Here is a 25,618-nt window from a genome sequence, read left to right as displayed (position 1 = left end):
TCAAAATTTTGATCGGGTGATTTATTTGTTGTTGTTGCTTTTTCTAGGGGTGATCATATCGAACTAATGGTACTAGAATTTCGCAAGAAGTTCAAACGAAAATTAAAAGATCTAGTGTCCTCTTTAATTGACCAAAAAATTGGAGGACATCTAGCCACCGTCCCAAGCCCTTTTTTCCTGAAAGTCGTCTGATCAAAATTTTGAGATTTGTTCAGTTTTGTTCAGCATTGTTGCCATTTTGTTCAGTATTGTTGAAACATACAATAGATATATCTTTGGAGATGACATGACCCCTCAGAACCACCTGAGGAAGGTCTGTAAGCTATGAAATTTGCCCATTATTTACATATATTATTTGTTATAGGGAAGTATACCGACGTTTTTCAAGAGGGGGAAGGAGATCTTCTGGGGATGAATTTTCTATGGGGAGAATATCCTGTTGGGATGGAAGTTTTTTTTTGGGGGGGGGTTGAACTTTTCAGGGGAAACTTTACATGAGGAGAATTTACCATACTTTGTATACAGAATGTATATTATTTGTCTTTTTTCTCGTTGTTGATCCCATTATACATGTAGAGACACTCTGAGGGAACTCTCAGGGGGAAGTTTTCAGCGGAATTGGAATTCTTTTGGGATCTTCTTTTCCAAGGGAGAAATTTCCATGGGGGAATTATCACCAGGAGAAATTCTCCATGGAAAATTTATACAAGACAAAATTTCCAGGGGGGTGGGTATTTTTCAAACAGGGATATTCCCCAATGACCTTAAAAAGGATCAGAAACTGAATGAATACACGTCTTTCTTCAAATAAAAGTATGGTAAAGAGTATTTTTCAGGCAGAATCGTACGCAAAAAACTTTCTGGGAAGGATTCGCAGCAGGGATGGAATTGTCCAGGGGTAATTTCCCGGCGGAATAATTTTACATGGGAGGAACTTTATATAGAGGAATTTTTCGTTGGGAAATTTGACGCAGATAATTTCGGAGACCACACTGCCTTTCCATGACGATAAATAAAAGTTCCAATAGGGATAAAATCCTTTTTAATACTGAGTTTTACTACTGATGATGGTCACTGCATATGTGACCGAAATATCTGGTATTTCTGGGAATTTCTATCACTTTTATCATCATCACTGTCTATTAAAAGGATTTTACCCCTATTTGTACTTTTATTTATCGTGGGGAAATTTTTCACAGAAGGGGTGGATTTCTTGGGATTATCTGAAAAACGATCAGAAATAAATACAAAAACTAGTTTTTTTCTACTGAAAGTAAGGAGTGACATTAAAACTTAAAACGTACAGATATTCCGTATATGACGGGGGCCACTCCCTCCTCAATACCCCCCTCTCTACGCTAATGTTCGACCTTTTGTCTAATTTTTTAAGAACGATTCTTGAAACACAAGGGCCGTGCCACCCTTGGAGTAAGCCCCCCCTCCACTCTTGGTGGAAAGGGGTGGAGCCACCCCCCACACATGTATTATTTTCCCTAGATACATCCAACATAAATTTTGAGATAGTTATTTTGTTAAAAATGGTCCAAAGAACATATAAGAATGCCCTCAGGGCTTACAAAACCCCTCAGAGCTCTAGGACAAGGGTATTAAGCTATGCCCCAGAGGCATATAAGGTTTTATGGAATGGGTAGTCGTATAAACTTCAGATGGGGCTCATTGAAGTTTAGTGCCCTTTATAAGAGTCAAAAGTGATTTGAGGGCGACCCGCCTATAAGTTCCGAAAACCAGCATCCAATCAGAATTTGTAGACGTCTATTTTGTTCAGCATTGTTCAAAGGTCCAGTAATTATGCCTTTGGGGATGTCCCCCCCCCTAAGTTGAAGGGCAACCCAGCTTATCTAGCGCTCTGCAACGTCGCTTGACTCCTGGATTGTACCTTATGACATGCGCAAGAAATACTCTTATTGGTAAAAACCTACCAAAAGAAGTGTAAATGCTCACCCTCATACAGACCATACCTGTCAAGAGGAATTCTCGTAGGAAGATGAGCCTCAAGCTCCCACAATTAGTTTTTTACTGTTTACATGTTTTTATGACTTTTGTGCTTTCACACTAGTTCATTTTTTATGGACGAACTAAATGAATCTTTTTCGTTTTCATTATAATCGATGTTAACTGAACACTTTGAAAGACGTTTACAAGTCGAAAAAAACTAGTTTATGAGATTTCAAGATGAACATATTATGGTCATATTATAGACAAAATATGGACATAATTTGGCTGGAAAGGACACATTTTTGGATATTCAAGGGACATATTCATTGACGAAAAAGTTGGCAACCCTGTGTTGAACGGGTAGCCGTGAGAGCAAGCTAATATCCAGGCCCTGTAGCGGAAATGAACTGGCGTGCCCTTGATAATCATTTTGGAGCTATGACCCCCGTAGAGCGGTATCATTTGCTAGTCTATGGAGAGTTTACTGCACAAGATCCCAAACTGTTTCAACTTTGAGTTTACAATCTGTAAGAGTTGCCGGACTTTGGCCATTTTGTAGCCACGGTCAAGATTTTCATTGTTCGCGAAGTGCAGATACCGCTTTATCTTAGTGAAACTGTCTCTAATCATGGCCTTGACTACGATGGGGACACCCAAGTCATCTGACTTAGACCAATATAAGTGTTCACTTAGAACCTTATGATACCCAGACAGCAATATAATCGCCAAGAAAGTATTCAGGTCGTCAAAGCTGAAAGTGAAGCCTAAGTCACCTTTCTGTGACGCATATCTGGTAGTCTCTTTGACAATCAAATCACGAATATCGTCATCGAAGAAATGGCAGAAGATCTCATACTCAGACATATTTATCAACTGAGCAAATTTATCGAGGGCACTCTCATGGTGCGAATAAGGAATTGGTAATGTACAAGTTCTTTTGTTTTCCACTGTGGGGCTTGATTAGCTTGACTCTTAGGAGTAGTCCGAGCTTTTCTCTTAGGAGTCGGACTAATGATGGGCAGATCATAACTATCGGTCTCAGGAACAGCAAGCGCCGCATGAATATCTGTCGTGCCGGCAACATCACAAGGGAACTTTGGGATACATCAGATTCTGCAGCCTCATCGTTTCCCTCCTCTTCATCACTCACTTCAGACACGTCAGGAGGGATTATAATCATGTCAGCAGTGTCCTCGTCATCGCCATATATCTCTTATAATGCGGCAACAGCTTCCTGAATGTTTCGAAACGGTTCGGATCTCATCCGTAAAGAAAAAAAGTTTTTTTTTAGCTCACATCAACCAATTCCCATTTCTGCCCATTGTTCCCAATTGGGAACACTTTCATAAAAACCCTGAGATATAGAGTTTTCATAGCAGACGGACAAATAGCGTTCCGTAATCCTACTCCCTACAGAACTACCTTTGCCAAGGACTCTAGTTTAGACAGTATTAGTTGAAACTATAGCTAAGCCTTAGCTTAGAAGTAGCCTCTTCAAATTTCTTAAAATTTTCAGTTTTACTAAAATCAAGAAAATATACTTTTCCTTGATAATTTTGAACGTAAAAATTATAATCTTATGGTTTAGACACTGTTCTTAACTATAGGACACTCCTGGCTGTCTCAGCTACAAAATAATGCGCTAAAAAAAAAAGTCTAAAAAAAAAATTAAAAAAAAAAGCGTTCCCAGTTGGGAACGATAGGTGCTAATGGGTTGAAAGGAATTAAAAGATTATTTTCTGAAGGATATTTGTTGAACTTATATTATGGGTGGTAAGGTGGGTACGGGAGGAAGGGGGGCAAGGGGAGCTGGGAGAGGGCAGACTATTGGAGCTGAGTGTAGATGAATAATGGCTATTGGGTTAGTTATCATTATTTTTCTTCTGCATTTTATTTCTGTATTATCCTTTGTCTGTGAGAATAGGGGTTTTGAATCCTGATATCGCTGGTTAATTTGGCTTAGAACAGGGGTTAGTGGTGTGAATGTAAGCTCAGCCAGGGTCTAAACAACTCTAAATGGATACCTAGAGAAATCTGGGAAAAGCAAACAGGAAGGGTATGCAAAATGAAAGGATGGCTGGCCCCAACCCCCCAATGCACTTCTTGGCGGAAGGCCCGTTAAACGAAGATCTGCACACTGGTAGGGACTGTAAAATCCAGTGCCGTATTCCTTACCGTTTTATCTTTTCTTTTTATTCAGTTATTTAATTTTTTGTCGTATATAGGTTTTATGCTATTATTTTGATTTCTTGTAATAGTTTTAGTTAGTTAATTGAATTACTAGAAAGTAGTTATATGAACTTACGGGCGACCTGCCTTGCGAAAGTTTTGTTTTCTATTTAGTTGTTTGTGAATGCTTAAAAAAAACTTGAACTTGAAAGTGTTGTTCTTTGCGTAAAAAATGGTCCCTGCCAATCCTGTGTTAGTGAATATTTTCATACATACATCTGATTTAAGGTATGCTACATTTCTAGTACTTGTGGTGAAACTTTGAATTTTATCTTCTAGTTTATCACACCCTTTTTGTTTTTTTGATCACTCTTCTTTTTTCTCTTAGGTATGACAAAAATTTAAAAAGAAGACAGCAAGGAAATTTACAACCTGAGCCTATTGTTCTACCAAAGACCCAGCAATTCGGTGTCAGTTTGGAGTATATAAAAGAAAACACTGGGCTAGATATTCCCCCTGTTCTTGAATATTGTGCAGAGTACCTGGAAAAGCCGGAAGGTTTGTTTATTACAAATTGAGTTAGCATTTAAGATTTTATACCGTCCAGATGATGGAGGAGATAGAAGCCTCCCTTTTTACACCCTCCCACGAAGTTCCCATTTCCTTTAAATCTTTCTTTATGACGTCCTCCCACCCCAGACGAGGACGACCTGCTTTCCGTTTAGCCCTAGACGGTTGGCCGAAAAGAACAATCTTCGACAATCTGTTAACCTTTATCCTCACATTCATTCTTCGTCCAGATGGGATGGAGGAGGAGCGTGCGTAGCTGTGTTGGCCTCAGGCGTCTTGGTGTTGCGGTGAGTTGTTAGTAGTAGTAGTAGTAGTAGTATACCGATCAGAAGTGTGGTATGTTTTATTTGTAGGGTTCTCTAAAGTAAATTTCCAAGCGTATAATATATTGAATGACATAGGAATTGTTTATTGCGTTGGCGTTTAATAATATCTAGCTGCTGTTTCTTTGTTTGTTCGCCAAGTAGCATTGTTTAGTTGAAGTGAAAATTTTCATTAATATATTTGTAGGTTGTCCCACCTAAACTATTATTATTAAACATATCAAAACTCTGCTTTGGACTACGAGATTTGCTACTAGATGTTCACCGGTCTCAAAAACAGATTAGCCTGTTGGAATGGTTGATTTGAGGGGGCACTGGAGGAATTCGAAATTTCCAATACCAGCCTTTAGAAGATGTTACGCATTGGGAATCTGCAAGGAAAGACGACTATATTTTATCTTCTTTTTTTTTTAAATGCTTGTACCAAAAATTAGGGGAAGGCTAGCTTTGACTTTACAGGCCAAAGAGTTGATATTCCCAAAAAAACGTTAATCAAAAATCTGTTTAATCAAACATTGTATCTCAACCTTAAGCAGTAGGGGTAGAGATTTTACCTTTTTTGGTCTAACCCTATTTTGCTTTCAGTATTTCCTATATTCTGATGCTAATTTACTCTACGTTTGAACACTTACTTCCTCCAACGGAACTTTCTCCGGAATAGAAAATAAGACGAAACCTACTTTCTTTTCCTTGTGGATTTCATTTGTGTGTTAATTTATGGAGGCTCTTCCTAAAAACCTCCAAGCTACCCATTATTCAGTGCCCTCACAAGGCGGGTGGGCGACCTTACCTATTGAAGAGACAGACAGGGTTTGATAACGTATTTTGATCCCTTTCTTCTAATTTCATGAAGTACTTAACCTTTATTGAATTCCTATGCTAATTGGCTCGATTGTTTAAATGGTTGTAACTTCTGGTACTTTTTCTTTAATAAGTCCATAAAACTCGCTTGTTTTAATTTGGGATTCCAAATATTGAATGTTTTCAAGGGGCCACTGTTACAAACTCCTAATTTGCTTCTTTGTGTCCCTTCAAGGGGTGTGCCCTAAAGAAGTTGTCTCTACTAAGGTTTTACCTAGACCATATAGTATTGGAAGTAAAATTAGTATTTTCCAGTTCACAGCTTTGACGTTATTCACTCGTAATGCTTTATCAAAAACACCCAATGAAATGGTTCGATACAATCGTATTTCAATTACGAGGAGTTTTTAATCTATTCATCTGCATTGCCTACGTAAAATGTTGTGTTTTATTAGTAATTTTAGATCATTTCTTTAAATGAGGCAAACTGTTATGCTTGGTAAAATAGATATCAAGGAGGCACACTTGTGCCTCTATAAAGAGGCGACCCACCACAATGTTAAGCGATTTCCGGTCCTAGCGGTCGCAGAGAGACAGCGGTAATCGCATTTTGTAGCCCAAGCTCAAACTAAGAAACGTGCAAAATATCACCCCCTCCGATTTTATCTTCATGGGTAAAAGTGGGCCAGAAGGTTCGACCCTCCGACCACAGCCCCCCTTTAACGTCGTCCGATTAGGTTGAAATTTAGATGTTAAGCTTTCCTCGGGCCCGGGAGCTTATCCTCGAAATTTCAGCTCAATCCGATCCCTCCTTCCCTGTTTTTCAAAAACCAAATATAGCCACTTAAAGTTCAAAAAAAAAAATTTTTGTTAGCCACGCCTACAGGCCACAGTTGGCAACTGATACGGGTCAATGAGGACTCATTCGAAGCAGAATTCGACCTGTTAGGGCCTTTTGATATTTTCAGACCAAAAAAATTATCCCCCGAATTTACATTTACGAAAACCTCGTTTTCCTATAAGAGCCCGTGTTAATTTTTTCCACCACCGCCCCCCTTAAACGTTTTTTGATCGGACTGAAATTTTTAGGATAAGCTTTTCTGGGGACTGGGAGCTTATCCTCGAAATTTCAGCTCAATCTGATCACTCCTTCCCTGTCTTCCAAAAACCAAATATCAAGTTTTGTGGGGATTTGCTTGCGTCAAAAATAGATTCCACTTACTAAAAAACCATTACAATTGTGTCTCTTTAGTACAGTGGTCGATACTCCTGACTGTCAGGTGGAAGACCCGGGTTCGATTCCCCGGCAGGGGAAATTTTTATATACTGAATTTAAAGTTTAAAAAATAAACTCAGTTTCTTTTTTAAATTATTTGAAAAAAATTACGTTTTCTAAAGATTTAAAGAGGCTGAGTTACAAGGTCGACCCTTAAAACACCCTGTCGAGAAAGAAAAGAATAATACACAATCATCTAACAGTTAGTCAAGCAATAATAAGTAATATACCGTACAAAAACGTGCAGAAATTATTTGAAAAAAACTACGTTTTCTAAAGAGTTAAAGAGGCTGAGTCACAAGTTCAAACCTTAAAACGTACAGGGATTAGAAGGTACAGTAGGTGGGTTGCCGCCCCCAAATCCTCCGCTTTCGCAGCCATTAAATAAAAAAAAAAATTTTAAACTGAAAGTAAGTAGCGACATTAAAACTTAAAACGAACAGAAATTATTCCGTATATGAAAGGGGCTGTGCCCTCCTCAACGCCTCGCTCTTTACGCTAAAGTTTGACTCTCACACCTCTTTTTTTCAACAATAAAAACTTTAGCGTAAAGAGTGAGGCGTTGAGGAGGGCATAGCCCCTTTCATATACGGAATAATTTCTGTTCGTTTTAAGTTTTAATGTCGCTCCTTACTTCCAGTTTAAAAAAAAAATTTATTTAAAGGCTGCGAAAGCGGGGGTTTGGGGGCGGCAGCCTCCCAACTGTACCTTCTAATCCCTGTACGTTTTAAGGTTCGAACTTGTGACTCAGCCTCTTTAACTCTTTAGAAAACGTAGTTTTTTTCAAATAATATGTAAAAAAAACCTCTGCTGCTAGGTCTGAATCGAACCATTAATAAACAGGATTTTTTTTTTTTTTTTTAATACTCGTTAGACCTGTAAATATATGTTAATGCTGTATGGTTTCCAGTTAGAAAATACGTTTTTGAGGAGGACACTCCCCCACAACCCTCGGAGCAAGGGTTTTAAGTTATGCCCTGAGGGCATATAAGAACGAAGTTGGCTCAATATATTATTTATTATTTTTTTCCTTTAGAGCAGGGCATTTCGTATCGAAGAAGTTGTCGTTGAAACTTCGAAAAGGGCTCATTCAAGTAGAAATTGGAGTGGCTTGTTCCCTTTTTAATAGTCGAAAGTGATTGGAAGGCAAATAGCATCCCTTCCACACCCACCATTACCCGAAACACATACGATCGACATTTTGACATAGCCATTTTATTCAGCGTAGTTGATTTCCAGTTAGAAAATATGTTTTGAGGAGGACACTCCCCCACAACCCTCGGAGCAAGGGTTTTAAGTTATGCCCTAAGGGCATATAAGAACGAAGTTGGTTCAATGTATTATTTATTATTTTTTTCATTTAGAACAGGGTACTTCGTATCAAAGAAATTGCTGTAGAAACTTCAAAAATCGTCCGGTGAATAAGGTTGTGGGAGAGCTTTTGTCCTTTTTAATAGCTAGATGGGTACGGAGAGCAATTTACACCCCTTACACGCTCCCCATTATCCGCAGTACATCCATTCAAAATTTTGGGGCAGCTATTATGTTCTGCGTAGTCTATTTACAGATAGGCATTATGTTCCTGACAAGAGAGCTCCCCCAGAGCACTCAGGGCAAGGGTTGTGAGTTATGCCCTGGAGGCATATAAAGTTTTTATAGAAGGCGTTGTCGTAGAAATCTCAAAAAATGCTCATTCGAATGGAAATTCAAAGGGCTAGTGCCCTTTTTAATAGTCAAAAGTTAGTGATTGGAGGGCAACTAACCTCCCTCTCACGCCCACCTTTTCCCGAAACACATCCAATCCAAATTTTGGAGATAGCCGTTTTATTCAACGTAGTTTTAAGTTCTGTAAATTAGGTCTTTGAGGATGACAACTCCATCACAGCCCTTAGGGCAAGGGTTGTAAATTATGCCCTGGGGGCATATAAGGTTTTTATAGAATGCGTTGTCGTAGAAACTTCAAAAAAGGCGCATTCGATTAGAAATTGAAATGGCTAGTGCCCTTTTTAATAGTCGAAAGTAGTTGGAAGGCAACTAGCACCCCTTCCACGCCCACCATTTCCCCAAACGCATCCAGTCAAAATTTTGAGATAGCAATTTTGTTCCACGCAGTTTGAGGTTCAGGAAATTATACCTTTGAGCAGGACACTTCCCCCACAGTCTTCAGGGCAAGGGTTTTAAGTTATGCCCTGGGGGCATATAAGTTTTTATCGAAATCTTTGTCGTAGAAACTTGAAAAAGGGCTCATTTGATTGGAAATTCAAAGGTCTAGCGCCCTTTTTAATAGTCGAAAGCGATTTGAGGGCAACTAACCTCCTTGTCTCGCCCACCTTTTGCCCAATCATATCCAATCAAAATTTTTAGATAGACATTTTCTTCAGCGTTGTTGATTTCCAGATAAAAATATATTTTTGGGGAGGACACACCCCCAAGGCCCTAAGGGCAAGGGTGGTAACTTTTGCCCTGGGGCATGTAGGGTTTTTAAAGAACGTTTCGTCGTAGAATTAACAAAAAGAGCTTATTCGATTAAAAATCGAAATGGGTACCGCCCTATATAATAGCTAAAACCCAATTAAGTGCCACTAACACCCCTTCCAAGCCCACCATTTCCCAAAACGTATCCAACCAAAATATTGAAACAGCCATTTTGTTCCACGCTTTTTAAAGTTTAGGAAATTATACCTTTGCGCAGGACACTCCCCCAACAGTCTTCACGGAAACGGTTATAAGTTATGCCCTGGGGGCATATAAGGTTTTTATTGAAAGCTTTGTCATAGGAACTTGAAAAAGCGCTCAGTCGAAGGGCTAGTGCCCTTTTTAATAGTCGAAAGTGATTTGAGGGCAACTAACCCCCCTCTCTCGCCCCTCTTTTACCCAAACACATCCCATCAACATTTTTAGATAGCCATTTTATTGAACGTAGTTTAAAGTTTTGAAAATTAGGTCTTTAAGGATGACAACCCCCCCCCACAACCCTCAGGGCAAGGGTTGTAAGTTATGCCGTGGGAGCATGTAAGGTTTTTATAGAAAGTGATGTTGTAAAAAAATCAAGAAGGGCTCATTCAATTTAAAATTGAAAGGGCTGGTGCCCTTTTAATAGTCGAAAGTCATTGAAGGGCAACTAACCCCCCGCTCACGCCCACCACTTCCTCAAACACATCCAATCAAAATTTTATCCATATTATTCAACGTAGTCGAAAGTTCTGGAAATTAGGTCTTTTAGGATGATAACCTCCTCAGAGCCCTCAGTGCAAGGGTTATATGTTTTGCCCTGGGGGCATATAAGGCTTTTATAGAAAGTAGCTGTAAAAATTTCAAAAAGGGCTAATTTGTTTGGAAATTGAAATTGCCCTTTTTAATATTCGAAAGTGAATGGAGAGTAATTGACCCCCCTCTCACGCCCACCTTTTCCCCAAACACATCCAACCAAAGTTTCTAGATAGCCATTTTGTTCAACGTAGTTGAAAGTTTTGGAAATTAGGTCTTTCAGGATGACAACCCTTCCCCCCCCCCACAGCACGCAGGGCAAGGTTTGTAAGTTATGTATTTTATAAAAAAAAATACAAATGCTTGTGCATTGTCAGTTTAATATACATATAAGGATATTTAGTAATCAAAATGTTAATATTATTTGATTTATTAAAGTTATAAAAAGAAAAACATTTATTTTTTTTTCAGTAAAGTGCAAATTTTTTTTCTGGCCTTAGGAAGGCATAGGGGTTTTGAGCCCAATTTATGTTAATTTTTGCTCGTTTCGAGTTTGACTCAGTTGTTTATTGTAATTTCCGTTGGTTCTGGGTTTAATTTATTTATTGATTCTGTTTTGTGGTAGATTCACGCTTGGTAGATTATTTGATTTTATTTTTGATCATTCTTGGTTAAATGGATTTCTTTACTTTTTTTTGAAATTTTTTTTTTTTTTAAAAATTTTTTTTAATTAATTTGAAGAAACATTGATAATTAGAGTTAAACTTTCCCCTAAAAAGTGACTGCAGCAACATCATTATTGACAGCGTGAACGCAAAGAAAAATTTCTCAATGTAATATTTTATTTCAAATTCATAGTTCAGGACTAGGTTCCCCCATAATACCATATCATTTCCATGTCCCTATTGAAGAAAATCTGAACATGACGCAACACTGAAAGAAAAACTGCATGGTCCTATCGATGCGTTTCTTTTATTTTATCCATTTTTTTCCGAGGATTAGAGGAAGGGAAGGTTAATGAGGTCCTTGATTAAACTAGTTAACAATTTGATGAACAGGTGTGTATCGAAATGACTAACTGGACTTATCCGAGTCTTTAAACCGATCGCACGTGTCAAAAGAATTGTACAATTTGTTTTGATTTGCTTTGTGCTGGAACAGCAAATTTAAATGTACAGATCTTTCCAACACTCCATTCCCAAGGACTGACTATCTATAAATTAAAGTATAAAAAGAGATAGCTGCATGATCGTTATATTAATGTATAGTTTAGTTACGTTTATCATAGGCAGCACGCTAGAGCTGCCTAAGTAAAGAACGATGTGGCCACAATGTGTTTTTTTTTCTCCATACCCGGGCACTTCGTATCGAAGGAGTTGTCGTAGAAACTTCGAAAAGGGCTCATTAGATTAGAAATTGAAATGGCTTGTGCCCTTTTAAATAGTCGAAAGTGATTGGAAGGCAACTAAAACCCCTTCCACGCCCACCATTTCCCCAAGCACATCCCATCAAAATTTTGAGATTGCCATTTTGTTCCACGCAGTTTGAAGTTCAGGAAAATATAATTTTGAGTAGGACACTCCCCCCACAGTCTTCAGGGCAAGGGTTTTAAGTTATACCCTGGGGGCATATAAGTTTTTATCGAAATCTTTGTCGTAGAAACTTGAAAAATGGCTCATTTGATTGGAAATTCAAAGGTCTAGTGCCCTTTTTAATAGTCGAAAGTGATTTGAGGGCAACTAATCCCCCTCTCTCGCCCACCTTTTCCCCAAACACATCCAATCAAAATGTTTAGATTGAAATATTTTTCAGCGTTGTTGATTTCCAGGGAGAAATTATGTTTTTGAGGAAGGCACTCTCCCAAAGTCCTCAAGACGAGAGTTGGGAGTTACGCCCTGGGGGCATATAAGATTTTTATAGAAAACGTCGTTGTATAAACTGTAAAAACGACTTGTTAAATTTAAAACTAAAATGACTAGTGCCCTTTTCAATAGCCAATAGTGCTTTTAAGGGAAATAGCACCCATTCCATGACCACCATTTCCCCAAACATATCCAATCAAAATTTTGAAATGGCCATTTTGTTCCACGCAGTTTAAAGTTCAGGAAATTATACCTTTGAGCAGGACACTCCCCCCAGCAGTCTTCAGGGAAAAGGTTATAAGTTATGCCCTGGGGGCATATAAGGTTTTTATTGAAATCTTTGTCATAGAAACTTGAAAAGGGGCTCATTCGAAGGGCTAGCGCCCTTTTTAATAGTCGAAAGTGATTTGAGGGCAACTAACCCCCCTCTCTCGCCCAACTTTTCCCCAAACACATCCAATCAACATTTTTAGATAGCGATTTTATTGAACGTAGTTGAAAGTTTTGGAAATTAGGTCTTTAAGGATGACAACCCCCCCCACCCCCACAACCCTCAGGGCAAGGGTTGTAAGTTATGCCCTGGGAGCATGTAAGGTTTTTATAGAAAGTAATGTTGTAAAAACATCAAGAAGGGCTCATTCAATTTAAAATTGAAAGGGCTGGTGCCCTTTTAATAGTCGAAAGTGATTGAAGGGCAACTAACCCCCCGCTCACGCCCACCACTTCCTCAAACACATCCAATCAAAATTTTATCCATATTGTTCAACGTAGTCGAAAGTTCTGGAAATTAGGTCTTTTAGGATGATAACCTCCTCAGAGCCCTCAGTGCAAGGGTTGTAAATTTTGCCCTGGGGGTTATAAGGTTTTTATAGAAAGTTGCTGTAAAATCTCAAAAAGGGCTAATTTGTTTGGAAATTAAAATTGCCCTTCTTAATAGTCGAAAGCGAGTAGAGAGTAATTGACCCCCCTCTCACGCCCACCTTATCCCCAAACATATCTAACCAAAGTTTCTAGATAGCCATTTTGTTCAACGTAGTTGATAGTTTTTGGAAATTAGGTCTTTAAGGATGACACCCCCCGCCCCACAGCCCTCAGGGCATGGGTTGTAAGTTATGTATTTTATAAAAAAAAAAAATACAAATGAATGTGCATTGTCAGTTTAATATACATGTAAGGATATTTAGTAATCAAAATGTTAATATTATTTGATTTATTAAAGTTATAAAAGGAAAAACATTTATTTTTTTTCAGTAAAGTGCAAATTTTTTTCTGGCCTTGGGAAGGCATAGGAGTTTTGAGCCCAATTTATGTTAATTTCTGCTCGTTTTGAGTTTGACTCGGTTATTTATTCTAATTTCCGTTCGTTCTGGGTTTCATTTATTTATTGATGCTGATTTGTGGTAGATTCACGCTTGGTAGGTTATTTGATTTTAATTTTGCTCATTTTTTGTTTAATGGAGTTCTTTTCTTTTTTTTGAAAAATTTATTTTGTGTAAAAAGTTTTTTTAATTAATTTGAAGAAACATTGATAATTAGAGTTAAACTTTACCCTAAAAAGTGACTGCAGCAACATCATTATTGACAGCGTGAACGCAAAGAAAAATTTCTCAATGTAATATTTTATTTCAAATTCATAGTTCAGGACTAGGTTCCCCCATAATACCATATCATTTCCATGTCCCTATTGAAGAAAATCTGAACATGACGCAACACTGAAAGAAAAACTGCATGGTCCTATCGATGCGTTTCTTTTATTTTATCCATTTTTTTCCGAGGATTAGAGGAAGGGAAGGTTAATGAGGTCCTTGATTAAACTAGTTAACAATTTGATGAACAGGTATGTATCGAAATGACTAACTGGACTTATCCGAGTCTTTAAACCGATTGCACATGTCAAAAGAATTGTACAATTTGTTTTGATTTGCTTTGTGATGGAACAGCAAATTTAAATGTACAGATCTTTCCAACACTCCATTCCCAAGGACTGACTATCTGTAAATTAAAGTATAAAAAGAGATAGCTGCATGATCGTGATATTAATGTATAGTTTAGTTACGTTTATCATAGGCAGCACGCTAGAGCTGCCTAAGTAAAGAACGATGTGGCCACAATGTGTTTTTTTTTCTCCATACCCGGGCACTTCGTATTGAAGGAGGTATTGTAGAAACTTTGAAAAAGGGTAATTCAATTGGGAAAGGGGGTGGCTAGTGCCCTTTTCGATTGTAAAAAGTGATTGGGGGAAAACAAGCCCCCCCCCCACGCCCATTCTTCGCCCTAGCCAACTCAATCAACATTTTTAGATTGCCATTTTGTTCAGCGTAGTTGATTTCCAGATAGAAAATATGTTTTTGAGGAGGACAGTCCGCCACAACCCTCAGGGCAAGGGTTTTAAGTTATGCCCTGGGGGTATATAAGGTTTTTATTGTAGGCGTTGTCGTAGAAACTTCAAAACAGGCTCATTCGATTGGAAATTCAAAGGGCTAGTGCCCTTTTTAATAGTTGAAAGTGATTGGAGGGCAACTAACCCCCCACGCCCCTCATTCCCCCAAACACCTCCAATCAAAATTTTGAGATAGCCATTTTGTTCAGCGTAGACTAGTTGATTTCCAGATAGAAAATATGTTTTTGAGGAGGACCCTCCCCCAAAACCCTCAGGGCAAGGGTTTTAAGTTATGCCCTGGGGGCATTTAAGGTTTTTATTGAAGGCGTTGTCATAGAAACCTCAAAAAAGGTTCATTCGATTGGAAATTCAAAGGGCTAGTGCCCTTTTTAATAGTCGAAAGTGATTGGAGGGTGAACTAGGCCCCCCCCACACACGCCCATTATTCCCTCAAACACATCCAATCAAAATTTTGAGATAGCCATTTTGTTCAGTATAGTTGATTTCCAGATAGAAATATGTTTTTGAGGAGGACACTCCCCCACAACCCTCAGGGCAAGGGTTTTAAGTTATGCCCTGGGGGCGTATAAGGTTTTTATAGAAGGCGCTGTCGTAGAAACTTCAAAACAGGCTCATTCGATTGGAAAATTCAGAGGGCTAGTGCCTTTATTAATAGTCGAAAGTGATTGGACGGTACTTAGCCCCCCCCCCCACGCCCATTTTTTCCCCAAAAACATTAAATCAAAATTTTGAGATAGTCATTTTGTTAAGCATCGTCTAGTTGATTTCCAGATGGAAAATATGTTTTTAAGAAGGATACTCCCCCCCAACCCTCAGGGCAAAGGGTTTTAAGTTATGCCCTGGGGGCATATAAGGTTGTTATAGAAGGCGTTGTCGTAGAAACTTCAAAACAGGCTCATTCGATTGTAAATTCACATGGCTAGTGCCCTTTTTAATAGTCGAGAGTGTTTGGAGGGCACCTAGCCCCCCACGCCCAACCATCCCCCAAACACATCCAATCAAAATTTTGAGATAACCATTTTGTTAAGCGTAGTTGATTTCCAGATAGAAAATATGTTTTTGAGGAGGACACTCCCCCACAACCCCCAGGGCAAGGGTTTTAAGTTATGCCCTGGAGTTATATAAGATTTTTATAGAAGGCGTTGTCGTAGAAACTTCAAAAGGGGATCATTTGATTGGAAATTCAAAGAGCTAGTGCCCTTTTTAATAGTCGAAAGTGTTTGGAGGGCAACTAGCCCCCCATACCCATTATTCCCCCAAACACATCCAATCAAAATTTTGAGATAACCATTTTTTTCAGCGTAGTTGATTTCCATATAGAAAATATGTTTTTGAGGAGGACACTCCCCCACAACCCTCAGGGCAAGGGTTTTAAGTTATGCCCTGGGGGCATATAAGGTTTTTTATAGAAGGCGTTGTCGTAGAAACTTCAAAAATAGCTCATTCGATTGAAAATTCAAAGGCCTAGTGCCCTTTTTAGTAGTCGAAAGTGAATGGAGGGAAATATGCCCCCCCCCACGCCCATCATTTCCCCAAACACAATCAATAAAAATTTTGAGATAGCCATTTTGTTCAGAGTAGTTGATTTCCAGGTAGACAATATGTTTTTGAGGAGGACACTCCCGCGCACCCCTCAGTGCAAGGGTTATAAGTTATGCCCTAGGGGCATATAATGTTTTTATTTAAATCTTTGTCGTAGAAACTTAAAAAGGGCTCATTCGATTTGAAATTCCAAGGGCTAGTACCATTTTTAATAGTCGAAAGTGATTTGTGATATTTGTTGTTGTTGTTGTTGCTTAAATCAGGACACTACGTATCGAAGGAGTTGTCGTGGGAACTTCGAATAGGGCTCATTCGATTGAAAATAAAAAGGACTGTTGCACTTTTTAATAGTCGAAAGTGATTGGAGGGCAAATAATCCCCCTTCCACTCCCACCCACCCATGCCCACCATCCCATTTGCCCATAATGTTTAAAAACTAAATGTTGCCTTAAGATTAAATCAAAATGCACTGTGATATTGTTAATTCAAAATAAGGCATCTCAGCAGTATCCCAAGAACGACTGAGGGTATTATGTTCAAACTTTCGGGGCTACTTCTGCTCTTAAAATTTAACCAAATCAAAATAGCGTAAGTATATCAATGCTATCAAAGAAAGTAAACAGATTTTTATGTGAATGGTATCAAGTTTTCCATTTCAGGTCAACTAGATTAGGTATGAAACTAAATTAAACAGTACTATTTGTGTCCAGATTTTTAAAAGGGTGTATGTTAAAAATTGCTGAAAATTTTTCTTCAGCATACAAATAGAAGGTCCAACTATAAAGTCTTAGAAAACGAAAAGATTTAAAGCCTTATTTTCTTTTCAAGGAGGCACACTTGTCAAGGAGGCACACGTGTGCCTCTATAAAGAGGCGACCCACCACAATGTTAAGCGATTTCCGGTCCTAGCGGTCGCAGAGAGACAGCGGCGATCGCATTTTGTAGCCCAACCTCAAACTCAGAAACGTGTGAAGTTTCATCCTCCTCCAACTGTATCGTCATGGGTAAAAGTGGGCTGGAAGTTTCGACCCTCCGACCACAGCCCCCCTTTAACGTTGTCCGATTGGGTTGAAATTTAGAGGTTAAGCTTTCCTAGGGTCCGGAAGCTTATCCTTGAAATTTTAGCCCAATTCGATCACTCCTTCCCTATTTTCAAAAACCAAATATAGCCACTTAATGTTCCTCAAATTTTTTTTTTTAGCCACTCCTACAGGCCACAGTTGGCAACTGATCCGGGTGAATGAGGACTCATTCGAAGCAGAATTCGACCTGTTAGGGCCTTTTGATATTTTCAGACCGAAAAAATTATCCCCCGAATTTACATTTACGAAAAACCTCGTTTTCCTATAAGAACCCGCTATAAGCGGGCTCTTATCGTTTTCCTATAAGAGCCCGCAAGCCCGCAAGCTGTCAAATCAGCTAACAGTTAGTCAACCAATAATAAGTAATAAACTGTACAAAAACATGCAGAAATTATTTGAAAAAAACTACGTTTTCTAAAGAGTTAAAGAGGCTGAGTTACAAGGTCGAACCTTAAACCGTACAGGGATTAGGAGGCACAGTTGGGGGGCTGGCGCCCCCCCCTAACCCCCCGCTGTTGCAGCCTTTAAATATTATTTTTTTAAACTGAAAGTAAGGAGCGACATTAAAACTTAAAACGAACAGAAATTATTCCGTATATGGAAGGGGCTGTGCCCTCCTCAACGCCTCGCTCTTTACGCTAAAGTTTTTATTGTTTAAAAAAAAGAGTTGTGAGAAAGTCAAACTTTAGCGTAAAGAGCGAGGCGTTGAGGAGGGCACAGCCCCTTTCATATACGGAATAATTTCTGTTCGTTTTAAGTTTTAATGTCGCTCCTTACTTTCAGCTTAATTTTTTTTTTTATTTAAAGGCTGCGAAAGCGGGGGTTTGGGGGCGGCAGCCCCCCAACTGCGCCTCCTAATCCCTGTACGTTTTAAGGTTCGACCTTGTAACTCAGCCCCTTTAACTCTTTAGAAAACGTAGTTTTTTTCAAATAATTACCTGAAAAGACTACGTCAATATAAAACGACCATAAATTAATTAAAAAAACTTTTTCCACAAAATAAGTTTTTCAAAGAAAAGTAAAGAACTCCGTTAAACCTAAAATGAGCAAAAATATAATCAAACAATCTACCAAGCGTGAAACTACCGAAATTCAATATGGATAAATAAATGAAACCCAAATCGAACAGAAATTACAATAAATAACTGAGTCAAACGCAAAACGAGCAGAAATTAACATAAGTTGGGCGCAAAAGCCCTATGCCTTCTTAAGGCCAGAACAAAATTTGCACTTTACTGAAAAAATACAAATGAGTGTGCACTGTCAGTTTAATATACATATACTGATATTTAGTAATCAAAATGTTAATATTATTTGATTTATTAAATTTATAAAAGTAAAAACATTTATACTTTTTTTCAGTAAAGTACAAATTTTGTTCTGGCCTTGGGAAGGCATAGGGCTTTTGCGCCCAACTTATGTTAATTTCTGCTCGTTTTGAGTTTGACTCGGTTATTTATTGTAATTTCGGTTCGTTTTGGGTTTCATTTATTTATCGATGCTGATTTGTGGTAGTTTCACGCTTGGTAGATTGTTTGATTTTATTTTTGCTCATTTTTTGTTTAATGGAGTTCTTTACTTTTCTTTGAAAAACTTATTTTGTGGAAAAAGTTTTTTTAATTAATTTATGGTAAAAGACCATTTATTTAGCACTTCCACGCCTCTCTCCCAGGGATGCAGTATCTATCTATTTACTTACTAAGTGAAAGATTGCTTCTTTTATGTTCCTTTTTCCCCTTTAACAGGTTTTTGGCTCGGTTATTTTCTTTGTTAATTTATTAAAAATTCAAGGAATGTTTATTTCTCCTTTTTAGCTTTAGAAACAGAAGGTTTGTTTCGTAGATGTGCAGTTGTTTCAGAGTTGAGGGCAGCCCAAGAAAAATTTAACCTCGGTGAAACTGTTGAATTTGGCCACAATGTACATTTAGCAGCAGTTTGTGTAAAGACATTCTTACGAGAGCTTCAAGAGCCACTTCTCACCTACGATCTCTTTGACGACATTGTTCGGATACAAAGTAAGCGAAAATGGAATTTATGTTTTAGTTGCATTCCCTGTTGTCCTTGCATCTTACACTAACAGTTCCGACCAAGGATATTCGAAGTAGAGGTGCAAATTCAGCTTTTGGAAGGAAAACGGGATAATGGGAGCCTAACGATGAACAAAAAATATTAATAGATGTAATATATATATATATATATATATATATATATATATATATATATATATATATATATATATATATATATATATATATATATATATATATATATATATATATATATATATATATATATATATATATATATGTGTGTGTGTGTTAGCTATGTCATTCCCTTCCAACAAATCTGTGGCCTAATGCATCTAAGGAACTAATTAAAAAAAATCTTTTCATCAAAACAAGTTTTTTAAAATAAAAGTAAAGAGCTAATTTGAACCTAAGACGTGCGGAAATAAAGTCAAATAGTAATTTAATTGTAAAACGGACACATATTACTATAACTAAATAAGTGTAACCTAAAACGAGCTGAAGTTGCAATAAATAATCAAGTTAGATTTAAAACAAACAAAAACTACGGCAAACAAGAGTAAGGCTAACATCCCCTATGCCTTGTAAAGACCAGAATGTTATTTTTGCTCTACTGTAAACAATTCTTTTTTGTAGATGTCATTTTTTAACTACCGTAACATCAACACAAACACACGCAAAAAGAGAAAATCATACTAACCATGATCATAGGCAATGCGCTAGCGTTGTCTAAGTAAAGGGTGATATGGGCACAATGTACTTTTTTTCAAATCAAAATTTTGTGGTAGCCATTTTGTTCATCATAGATGAAAGGTCCATTACTTATGTTTTTTGGGATTAAAACCCCCCCCCCCCCCAAAAAAAACCCTGAGGGCAAGGGCTATAAGTTATATTGGTTGTCCATTATTAGCATATAAGGTTTTCATGGAAGGTTGGTCGTATAAGCTTCGGAGGGGGCTCATTAGATTGGAAATCAGAAGCTCTAGGGCCTTTTTAAGAGTGAATAGTGATCGGAGGGCAATTAGCCCCCCCCCCCCGTGCGCCCGCTTCTCCCTAAATGTATCCGATAGAGATTTTGGTCAAAATAGTCCTAAGATCATATAACAAGACGACCCGGGATTGAGACAAGCCGCCAGAGCCTGGGGGTAAGGTTTTTAAGTTATACCCTGGAGATATATAAGGTTTTTATGGAAGGGGTGGTCGTACAAATTTCGGATGGTGCTCTGCTCATTTGATTGGAAGTTAGAAGTTGTAGTACCCTTTTTAACAGTTAAAAAGTGATCGGTGGGCAACTCCCCTCCCCCCCCCCCACATCCTCTTTTCCCCAAATGCATCCGATAGAAATTTTGAGATAGCAATTTTATTCTAAAAATAGTCCAAAGATCATGTAATAACACCTTCATGGTTGACACAACCCCCCCCCCCCAGAGTCTGGAGAAGGGAGTTTTAAGTTATGCCCCGAGGGCAAATAAGGTTTTTATGAAATGGATGGTCGTATAAACTTTAGTGGAGGCTCATTTCATTGGAAATAGAAAGTCCTTGATTTCTTTTAAGAGTCAAAACGTGATAGGAGGGCAACTAGGCCCCACCCCTCCCCCAAACGTATCTGATCAAAAATTGTGAGATAGCAATATTTTTCAAAATTGACCAAAGAACATATAACAATGTCTTCAGTATGGAAACAACCTCCTAGAGCCCAGGGGCAAGGGTTGTACGTTATTTCCCGGGGCATTTAATGTTTTTATGGAACCGATAGTCGTATAAACTTTGGATGAGGCCCTTTTGATTAGAAATTGAAAATTCTAATGTCCTTTTTAAGGGTCAAAAGTGATCGGAGGGCAACCAGTCCCCCCCTGATTTCCCAGCACACTTATCATTTCCCGAAACATATTCAATTAAAATTGTAAGAGAGCTATTTTGTTCAGTAATTTTGAAAGGTCCAGTAATTATGTCTTTGGGGATGCCAATCTCCCCATAATCCTTAATCCAAAGACTGTAAGTTAGGTAATTCGTACATCGTTTATATATAGTATATAATATTGAGAAATATCAGCATGTTTGCCCTTTACTTTCCAAAAAGACGAAACGTATTTAGATGAGCCTTTAAGAGAACGTTGAGGGGAGTGTTGAACTAAATCAGTCTTTATGTGCATACGGGTTGTCATATAGATATTAAATTATAAGATACTATGGACAGGATGGGTTTTGGGTAGCTCCCTGTGCCTTTCCTTCTTTGTCACCAGCAAAGGTTTCTTAAAGTGTTTGAAGCAAAACCGGTCATTTAAGTCTGGTTCTCTGTTATCACCATTGACTATTAGGGGTTTGATGGCGTTTTACCTGTTTGCGTGTTGCAATGCTTTTTCTACGTTATCTGTTATCTATCATAGGCAGCGCAATAGCAACGGTAATATCATTTTTGTAGCTGTTTTAGTTTATCTTTATATTGTGAGATAGGGGGGGGGGGGCTGGGGTCAGGAATGTATATTTCCCTATCCAGCAATCATAATCTATTTCTTAGGGGTTCCTCGCAATTTGGTGTACCTATACTGAATTTCCTTATGGGCGCTACACGATATTTCCCTATCTTGCGATAAAAATATCTTTTTGTAGCTATTTTTAAAGGTCGTAATCTTTTTTTTTTTATATTGTGGTATAGCGAGGGGTTAGGAACGAATCATAGGAGGTACAGGGGGCGAATCCTCGCTGCGTATAGTGGGTGATTCATAACATATTCTCTCTTTAAGACTTCGTGACCCCTGAAGGGGTAAGGCATATTGTATTACATCTTGTTATTCAAAACTAACAGACGTGTGTTCAATTTGTAATTACCCCTACATAGAATTTTCTAGACATCTCCTAGAGAGGAGACATCTACTATTTGTGTCAAAATTTTCAAAATGGTATATGTTGTGAAAATTATTGAAAAGCTTCTCCAACATACAAATATCAAGGCAAAGCGGGGATTCTTATTGAAGAAAAACGAAAAGATATAAAATATTATTGTTTGGTGCACTGTAGCCTGTAATGGAAAAATTTACAACTTGGTATTTTTTAAAATAAATTTCTACCCCTTAGTATAATGTTGCTTATGAACAATAGGATTTGAGGGAATACTATCCTCTTAAAGTTTTACCGGCGGTTACCTCAGGAAACCTTAAAACATATGTCATAAAACGTACTTTTTAGATTCAACCCAATCCATGTCTGGATTGGGTTGGATGTTTAATTGAGTTGGCAGAATCATGCGCAACTCCCTTGCCTATCTTGTGATTTTGGTCATTGTTAAGCTGGGTAATTGGATTCTGTTATATTTTTTTGTTGTTATTTTTTTCTCCCCTGTTCCTTCCGGGTCATGGACCCTCAGGGGGGAGAATATGTTGTAGTGGATTTTTGTTGTATATTTATTGACAAACAAAAGAACTCGGAACTCAGAAGACCTCGACAAAACATTCTGTTATCCTTCTCCCTGCAAAATTTTGTTAGATAAATTCTATTATATTTATGATGCCCTGATCATCACTTGGATGTTTTCCTTGTTGCCTGGGCATTAGCAATAATTTCATATTTAATTCCTTTTATTTAATTCCTTATATTTATGATGCCCTGATCATCACTTGGATGTTTTCCTTGTTGCCTGGGCATTAGCAATAATTTATTATTTAATTCCTTTTATTTAATTCCTTATATTTATGATGCCCTGATCATCACTTGGATGTTTTCCTTGTTGCCTGGGCATTAGCAATAATTTATTATTTAATTCCTTTTCTATTACAAACATCTTTCAATATTAATGTTTTAATATATGTTTTTTACAGCATTTTAATAGGGTGACATGAAAGTCAGGAGAAGGATATCTAATTTTCTTCTTTTTTTATCTTCTCTAGGACTTCCAAGAGAAGATAGAGTTGCTGCTGCTCGGACCCTCGTTCTGGACAGACTTCCGGAGCAGAACTATAAAGTGCTGAAGGTTGTTTTACAGCTTTTGGCAAAAGTAAGCAATTTTTCTTCTACTAATTTTGCTGCATTTATTTATTTATGTAAATACTTAAATTCTAACTCCCCAAGATAAACGCAAATTCAAGTAGTACTTTCGGAAAGTGTGCTTTTGAAGACAGCTTTTTCTTCATGTATTTTGATGAAGCATTTGAAATGTTTTTTCTTCATGAAAGACAGTATTTTCCTTCATGAAAGACAGCATTTTCAGCAACTGTATTTTGTTAATCTAGCTCATTTAATTGATAACTGACAAACTCAAAAACGGGGAATAAAGTTAGATAAAATGAGTAAACAAATCTAGACCATTAGAATTTTTATTGTATATTGAACCAGGTATCATAAGCACAACAAGGCAAAAAAAAAAAGAATTAAATATAGAGAAGCTAAAAGTAAAATGTAAATATCAAAGAAAAACATTTAAAGAACGCATGCTTAAAAACCTAAACTAGTATAAATGTTAAAAGAAGAAATGAAAAAAAGAAACTGTTATAAAATGGGTATAACCTAACCAAAAACAGAAAAGAAACCAATTGCCTAAAAAATTGAAAATGGCAGATGGGATTTACTTCTGTGAGTTACACCTCTGTCAAAATCAAATTGCAACCCCCTTTTTTTTTATCTTTGTGTAGCTTATTCAGCATAGTGCCTTCTTTAACTGTAAGCTAAATATTCGTGGGCTACTTTCATTTCCTGAATTTGTTAGTATAAAGTTGCGGTTTTAGTTGAATTTCATAATAATTTTTTGTCGTTGCTGGTGAGTTCAGTCCTAGATATTCAAATGCTACCATAATAGCTGTTATTTATAAATTCATAAGTTTAATCTATATATAGTACCTTGTATTTCTAATCGTCCTTTAACTTACTTTCAGATATCGAGCAAGTTTAGTAATGATAATGATGACGTCGATAAAGGTCAAATTTTAATGCAAATTTTAATATTAAATAACTAATTATCGTAGGCAGCGCATTAGCGCTGCCTAAGTAAAGAGTGACTCTGGCACAATGTATTATTTTTTTTTTTTTTTCATTTTTTTTAGACCAGGGCACTTTGTATAGAAACTTCGAAAGGGGCTCATTCGATTAGAATTTGGAAGGACTAGTGCTCTTTTTAATTGTCGAAAGTGATTGGAGGGCAACCAGCCCCCTCCCCTCCCCTCCACGCCCATCATTTCCCCAAAAACATCCAATCAAAATTTTGCGATAGCCATCTTGTTCAGTGTAGTTGAAAGGTCGAGAAAGTATGTCTTTGAGGACGGACGACAACCCACTATAGCCCTCAAGGCGAGGGTTTTAATTTATGCTCTGGGGGCATATAAGGTCTTTATAGAAATGGTGGTCGTATAAACTTTGGAGGCTCTTTGGATTGATAATCAGAAGTTCTAGTGACCTTTCTAAGAGTCAAAATTATTGGAAGGCACCTCCCGCCCCCCACACACACACGCGTCTTATTTTCCCTAAAATGTATCTGATAGAAATTTCTTCCAAAAATAGTCCAAAGATCATAGGCAGCGCATGCGCTGCCTAAGGAAAGAGTGATGTGGGCGAAGTGTATTTTTTTTAGACCAGTGCACTTCGTATAGAAGGAGCTGTCATAGAAAATTCGAAAAGGGCTCATTCGATTGGAAAATGAAAGGGCTAATGCCCTTTTTAATAGTCGAAAGTGATTGGAGGGAATCCAGCCCCTCCTCCACACCCATCATTCCACAAACACGTTGAATTCAAATTTTGAGATAACCATTTTGTTCAGCGTAGTTGAAAGGTCTGGAAATTATGTCCTTGAGGATGACACCCCCCCCCCCTCATAGCCCTCAGGACAAGGGTTGTAAGCTATGCCCTGGGGGCATATAAGTTTTTTTTTATAGAAAGGGTGGTCGTATAAAATTTGGAGTGGACTCATCGGGTTGGTAATCAGAAGTTCTAGTGCCCTTTTTAAGAGTCTAAGTGATTGGAGACCAGCTACCCCCCCCCACACGTCGTATTTCCCCAAAAATGCATCTTATATTAATTTTGAGATAGCCATTTGCTCGAGAAATAGTCCAAAGATCAAATAAAAAGGCATTTGGGGTTGACACAACCCTCCGTAGCCTGGGGGCAAGAGTTTTTAGGTATGCCCCGGGGGCACATAAGTATTTATGGAAGTAGTGGTCGTGTGAACTGCCAAAGTTTAACTTTTACCTTTAAAGGAAAGATTGCTCATTTTTGAACATACTCTCTTTGCCATAACTTTCTGAGAATGAGTGTACTCATTTAAACGTATTTGTTTTAAAATCAGTGAGACCAGAAACGACAAAATCTTCATTTTTAATTGTCTGAAAGATACCCTGCCAATAAAACTCAAGCAATAACCAATAGGCTATATTCATTTTCTTGTTTCTAGTTTTTGTCATTTATTTTGTCCAATTGAAT

At 37.8% G+C, this 25,618-nt stretch overlaps 1 protein-coding gene across 1 annotated transcript in view; it reads left to right on the top strand.

The window, feature by feature from the left end:
* The window catches only part of LOC148955280 (rho GTPase-activating protein 1-like), a 164,550-nt gene that overhangs the window by 130,203 nt on the left and 8,729 nt on the right, over window positions 1-25,618 (top strand). Inside the window, exons 7-9 of the mRNA XM_089101316.1 lie at window positions 4,514-4,683; window positions 19,004-19,204; window positions 23,101-23,207. Coding sequence (XP_088957442.1) covers window positions 4,514-4,683; window positions 19,004-19,204; window positions 23,101-23,207 — 478 coding nt within the window. The remainder of the gene's footprint in view (window positions 1-4,513; window positions 4,684-19,003; window positions 19,205-23,100; window positions 23,208-25,618) is intronic.

The sequence above is a fragment of the Artemia sp. Qi Xiang Cuo genome, chromosome 2 (genome assembly GCF_049724085.1).
Source record: "Artemia sp. Qi Xiang Cuo chromosome 2, ASM4972408v1, whole genome shotgun sequence".
Taxonomy (NCBI): Eukaryota; Metazoa; Arthropoda; class Branchiopoda; order Anostraca; family Artemiidae; genus Artemia; species Artemia sp. Qi Xiang Cuo.
This window is presented reverse-complemented; position numbering and strand designations above follow the sequence as displayed.